General features: G+C 34.1%; 1 protein-coding gene across 2 annotated transcripts in view; it reads right to left on the bottom strand.

The window, feature by feature from the left end:
- Positions 1-2,987: 2,987 nt before the first annotated feature.
- Positions 2,988-6,774, bottom strand: part of FAM174A (family with sequence similarity 174 member A) — a 29,868-nt gene continuing 26,081 nt past the window's right edge. For both annotated transcript variants that reach the window (XM_036020588.1, XM_028518896.2), the window contains exon 3: positions 2,988-3,549. Coding sequence is in view for 1 of the 2 variants with exons in the window: in XM_028518896.2 (XP_028374697.1) it covers positions 3,546-3,549 (4 nt within the window). In the remaining variant the exon portion in view is untranslated. The remainder of the gene's footprint in view (positions 3,550-6,774) is intronic.

Genomic DNA, 6,774 nt, shown 5'->3' with positions numbered 1-6,774 from the left:
AGACACCTGGCTAGAGATCCTACACTGTGGTTCTGTACTAGGATCTTTTCATGGAACATGCAACATTATTGCTTTCTCAGCCAGCCAGACATGGAAGTTTTGTGGAGTGTCCCTCCCCTAATTTCTTCCCTTCTACCTTTATTCCTTTCTTGTAAAATGATGTTGTCCTGGGCAGGCAAAACATATTGAAAACTGTGGTTTTCAATATTCAACTTCTGATATAAGGACTGATACTGTGAAATGAAAGGAAAAATGAAAACGTATCTTAGTAAAACAAGCACAGCTTCTGTATTGATAACTTCTGCTTGATTATTGTAAGGCACTGAAGTAAAGCTGTTTATGAAAGCCACCCTTGAAAGTGATAGTGTAGCTAGAGGAGTATTCAGGGAAATAAGTATTCCAATTACATGTTTATGGAATGGATTATTTCACTGCACTCATTCTTTCAATCTTTTTAACTCCTAACATGAGAGAAAATAACTCCCTTTCCTTTATTGCTCCCCTAAAAAAAGTAAATTAGATAAAGCTATACTGAATAAGTGAAAGCAAATAAAATTAAAATTAAGGTAGCAAAGGAAAATTAAATAAAGAGGGTAAGTGACAAAAGGTTAACAGATTACATCCTTTGTAAGGTAACTAAACCCCCAAACCAGCTAGAAGCTGGCAAGGTGGAAGGTGAGCACCCACCCAGCTCAAGGGTTTAATTTTCACCATAGTGGTTATTTACCTACTAATCGAGAGAAACTAGGCTGAAAGGAGCAACTTGCTTTACTAGCCCCACACAGTGGTTGGTCAGAAACTTCCAGTTCAAGTGTAGAATATCTATAAATTACTTAGAAGCTACCCTTTCTCTCCAGTTACTTGTCTCCTGAGCTAGAACACAATTACACTAGTGTCCATTGAGCTGTAATTTCTAGGTTAGGTTCTTGCCAACAAAATAGCCAAAAGGAAATACAAAATGGGAAGGAAGAATAGGAACATGTTTTCACAACATCTAAGATAACACCATCTATTTTATCATGTACATATATAGCTTTGTAGGTGAAATCCTACCATATCTAATGAAGCTAAAATCTGGCATATTGTCTAGCACTTTAATCAAAGTATGGCTTATTACGATGATTATAATAGTGGATTTGCAGTTCAAGAATGAATATATAAAAGTAATGAAATAAAAGCATTTTTAACAAACATGCCAGAATTTCCATATTCAGTTGAAGTGGTCACCAAGAGAAATTATATTTCTTTTTCTTTAAAGGTTTTATTTATTCATTTTTAGAGAGAGGGGAAGAGAAGGTGAAGGAGGAGAGAAATATTGTGCGGTTGCCTCTCGGGCACCCCATATTGGGGACCTGGCCCACACCCATGCATATGCCCTGACTGGGAATTGAACTGGCAACCCTTTGGTTCACAGCCTACACTCAATCCACTGAGCTACACCAGCTGAGAAATTGTATTGCTAATAAAGTGCCCCCACTGCTTAAAACATTTTTGGTAACATCCTCTTTAAACCCAACTTAAAAATCATTTATGAAAATAATCATTACTTTATCTTAATAATTAGGATTTTTATTCTCCAACAGATTTAATTCTTACCTACACTTACTTTTAATATAAAAGTTTATAAATAACTATTATTGAATGATATTAATAATCACTTCCTAAGGTCCTAGAGTATATGCTTTTCAAATATAACAAAATGGTAGGTATGGGGCTACATGTAATTCAAAAATATGTTCTAATAATATTTTCAAATAAGGAAACTTCATATAGGAAATATGGAGTCTAACTTCTCTTGAAAATTAAAACTAAAAGATTTAGCAACACTAGGCAAGTATTCTCTCTTAGTAACCATTGGTGAGAGCTGAACAGAAGCTGATCCCTTTAGAAGAGGAAATGTATTTTTGCTTTAATCCCTGCTTACACAATATACACAAACACACTGACATGGGTAGACTTGACTCATCGTGTGATGCCAGTTAACACACAGGTAAACCTAAGGAGGCATTTTGGGTGGCCAAATCTCCAACTCATCTCATTGCTAGATTACCCATCCTTGCCTTGTAGAACTCATATATGGCCTTAAGATAAAATGTACTTTAGGGGAGAAACTTATGAACTGGCATACCCTTCACCATGTCTGAACATCAGCTATGAGGCAATATTCCAAGCAGAGGTTTGGAATTGACTTTGGCTCTCGAGAAAAGACAGCAAAGAGCAGAATTCCAGTACATAACAAATGGGCAGTGTGAGGGGGAAAAAAAGCTATGTTGTAACCCACTGTGAGATGGGGACTACTATATGTTCTAGGCAGGAGTATTCAACCTTTTGGCATCCCTGGGCCACACTGGAAGAAGAGTTGTCCTGGGCCACACATTAAATACACTGTGACATGTAATCACAAAAAAAACCTCATAATGTTTTAAATAAATTTACAGTTTTGTGTTGGGCTGCATTCATAGCCACCCTGAGCTTCACGAGGCCCACAGTCTGCAGGTTAGACACTCCTCTTAAACCTTTCCTGACTGACACACATTTAAATGACATCCCTGTCCCTTGTAAGAAACTGAGTGTGTGATCTGTGCTTTTGCTATAAGTTCTCCTCTAATTTTTAGAATGTGAAAAACTGAAGCTCGATAGGGTTGAAGCTCAACAATTCATTCAGAGATGATAAAATCACTTTTTGCATCCAGGTCTCTCTGACTCTTACTTGATGCACTTTAATTCCTTACCCTCCTATACTGTAATATGATTAAAATGTTTGTCATTTTTATTTCTCAGTATTATTAATAAAAATATCGGCTTTGAAATTTACTGGTTTCTGAAATATCTAATCAAAGTAGATATCCTGATTCAATAAGAAATTTGCTAAAATATAATAACCCTTTGACAGATTTTTTTAGAAATCATATAAAATGCATGTTAATATATAATAATTCAATAGTATGGGTTTATTTTATAAACAATTCTGTCTGCAACACTTAAAATAATTTTAAATCATATTTATTGTTTTCCATACAACTCACACATTTATCAATATTTAAAAGACCCAAAGGCAAAGTAATAAATTTGGCTTTTTTCCCCTCACAATAATGGGAAATACATCTTGATAAAGAAATTTTTAATTTTTTTTTATACAGCAGTTAGTTGTTGGAATTTATAGTTCCAGGAAAAAAATAATTAACCCGCAAAATCAAACAAACAAAGTCATTAGTATATAAAACAGTTTCCAATAATACAGTAAGTGGGAAACAAAAACTGATCAGAGAACACCCTGCTTTAAAGTACCTTTCAAACAGATGTCTATTATAGTACAGTTTACTCCAAATAACTCTAAGCCCATTAAGAGCACTTCTATATATATATGTATATATATACAAAAACATAGTAAAACAATATAGTATTTATGGCAATAACAAATTAAGAGCTGTCATAATATATGTGACTTAAATACCCCCCCAATGATAAAGTGGCTTCTTATTCCTTAAACACAAAAATTCTGCTCTTCATTGTAGAAAGATGAAATCTTTGCAAAAGGCACAGTCTTATCTGCAAGAAAAATAAAATACCATTAAATGCTCATCCTGGAATAAATTTAATCCTATTTTAAAATATTCCCAAAGATTTCGAGTGGCAAGAAGATAATGAAAGCACTTAATCTAAGGGAATTATAATAAATGACACCAATAAAATAGGTGATGGCTTTGTCGATACTAATTATATCAGATATTATAGTTTACATTGTAATTCTCATTTTTTTAAAGGGGTTTTATATGTAACCAGTGTAGATAATTAAAGAATAGTTCATAGTTTTACCAAGTTACACCCTCATATAATATTCATAAATGACTTTAATTGACTTAAGTATAAAATACAGTTGTGTCTATAATTTCTGTAAATACAATTCTTAACTGATTGTATTTCTAAATCTTCAGAAACAAGAATCAATTGAAGCAGCAGGCCTGGAAGCATATACTCTACTAAACAAAAAACTGCTTCTAATATTTATAACACAGTAACAGAATTCATCCAAACCAAAGATAAGGTCTTCCATAAACATATAATGGGGCAAGTTTGCTCATTTTCTTCCTTTACTGACTAGTTTATGGTCAAAAGAGTTCCTACTTTCACCACATACATTTTTACAGACGTTAATTCTAATTATACACCAGGGTTTACTGTTACTTAATTGAAATCATAGCTTCTAAGAAACTTCTGCTGATTAGAGTGAGTACAACCAAAGGCATTTAGGCAAACTAGAAGAATGGCCAAAGGTATGCTAATTTGACTAACCTAATCTTTTCTTACAATCACCAACATTTACAAATTCAAGGGTGATACATTTGAGAATGAGTAATGCTCTCTTCCAACTTGCTGTTTTATTTAAATCTTTAGTAAGCAATTTTAATCTCTAGATTGTTATAGGCTAATGAGATTGTAATATATTTTAACTTGGGGATAATTTAAGCTTTTTCAAAAAGATGTTGAAGGTTATTAAAACACAATTAATATGTAGTCCTCATTTTATACAACCCTTTCTTTCCCTTTTAGCCTTTGCTTCTGCTTTGACAGCTCTCAACCGAACCACTGAAACAACTTCAAAAGACTGGACCTTCAAAAGACTGGACCTTAGTTAAAAATGAACTCTAGTTCATTTTTACAAGGTCAACAAAATCATTTTCCTAGAAAATAAATTTCATGCCATTACTCCTTCACTCCAAACCATTTTTACAAATAGCAAAATCCAAATCCTTAATCTGTTGCTTTTTAACATGTTCTTCATGATTTGGTCCCAAAATCTGACTGATGTGTTGTGATCCTTTCACATGTCATGTGTTCTGTAGCAGCTCACAACATGCACACACTCTTGCCAGGACATTCCTTGACTCATGTTTTCAGCTCTGCTTGAAATAATACTCTTATTTGAATCTCTTATGCATTTTTTAAAAAGATTTTATTTATTTATTGTTTTTAGACAGAGGGGAAGGGAGAAAGAGAGAAACATGAGTGTGTGTAGTTGCCTCTTAAGTGCCCCCCACCAGGGAATTGGCCTGCAACCCACACATGTGCCCTAACTGGGAATTGAACCAGTGACCCTTTGGTTCACAGGTCTGTGTTCAATCTGCTGAGCCATACCAGTCAGGGCAAATCTCTTTCATATTTTTAAAAATAACTACAACCCAATTATCACTTCCTTAGTGAAATCTCCTATATTTCTATCCCTAACTCAGTTTCTCAGAAATCTCACAGCAATTTAAAAAATGTAGTGCATTTATTAGCATGGTACAGGGTAAGAAACCCAAGAGTTCCTGATGTCTGGAAAAAAAAAAAAAAAATATATATATATATCTGGTAGAATCAGAGAAGATTGGAGACACAACCAAGAATACACAGTGTAATTTGTGTGGACCTGTTAATAAGAGGCTTTTGACAGAAAAAGCAGGGGTAGAGGCTAAAGCCCCCAAACCAAGCAGGGCTGCAAGTGTACCCTCTCCTATGCATGGCACTATACTTCACAATTTCTAAAACACATATTACATATTTTAACATCTTTGAATCTGGGATTCATCTCCCAATTGCCGGTATCTTAGAACTGTGTCACAATGGTACCGCCCATATGTGCACAAAACTGACTGAAGCTCTTTGTATTGTTATTCCCACTGAGTTGTTGGTCTTATAAGGATGAGTTTAATAATGTTTAAAATGCCTTCAAAATATAGTATCATGAATCATCACTGACACAAAAGTTATATATGTAGAAAGCTATGAAAGATAACAGTAGGCTATAATTTGATGTCAGTACACAAATGTCTGTCACTAAAACAGTGGTGTCAATTCCATATTTTTGCCAAAAAACATTTATTTTAAATGGGAAGACATTTCTGGTAGACATAGCTTTGTTAATTTCTGTTCTAAAGGAGACTATTACACACCAAGAAATGCACATGATGGTAGAAGAAATTGACAAATACTTTAGGTGTATTGACAAGCTGCCCTACATGATCCCTATATTAAGTAAAAATAGCATTATATTGTTTCATAATTAAATTGACTATTTTTTTTCCTTCTTAGTGCTACAGCTTAAAATTAATGTCTTAGAGTAAATGACTAATGGTGCAAATCTCCACAGAACTTAGATCAACTTGGAGTAAAAGGAGGGGAAAACATGGAGAATCTTTAATTAATGATGTTTTAATCTTGAATTGACCATGTTTAATCTAGAAATAACTACTCAAATTGACAAGTTCAAGTTCTTCACCATTAGAATTTAAGATGCAAAAAGTTAAGAATGTTACATTCTTGCTCAACCACATGCTATGATAGTGACATGCAGAACCAGTACAAACAAATCTATAGTGACACAGGAAAACAGACAACCTCAACACTTAATGCCTTGATGGCTTCCAAATCATGAGGTTTAATTGCCGAAACCTAAAGATAAGATTAAATGTCAAATGTTCTGTGCTCTATCTTAATAATCATATTTTTCTGGACAGCTCTTACTCTCTGTAAAACTGCTACTCATGAACAATGACTCCTCAGCATCCTGCCTTCATTGTGTTTAGGAACACCCAAACATTCCTCTCTTGCCAGTTGCCGGATTTAACCTCAGAAAATACTTTGAATAACCAGCGCTGTCTACTCAACGTTTATTCACTCCTTGTAGTTTGCTAATAAAAATATTTTTCTTTCTTTTTTTGGTGAGTGAAGGGCAGTAGAAGGGGGTATGAAAGTCTCATGGGAGGAAGGGGACAGTTCTGAGAAATTGTGATT

The sequence above is a fragment of the Phyllostomus discolor genome, chromosome 3 (assembly GCF_004126475.2).
Source record: "Phyllostomus discolor isolate MPI-MPIP mPhyDis1 chromosome 3, mPhyDis1.pri.v3, whole genome shotgun sequence".
Classification (NCBI taxonomy): Eukaryota; Metazoa; Chordata; class Mammalia; order Chiroptera; family Phyllostomidae; genus Phyllostomus; species Phyllostomus discolor.
The sequence above is the reverse complement of the archived record's forward strand: the minus strand, read 5'-3'. Positions and strand labels throughout refer to the sequence as shown.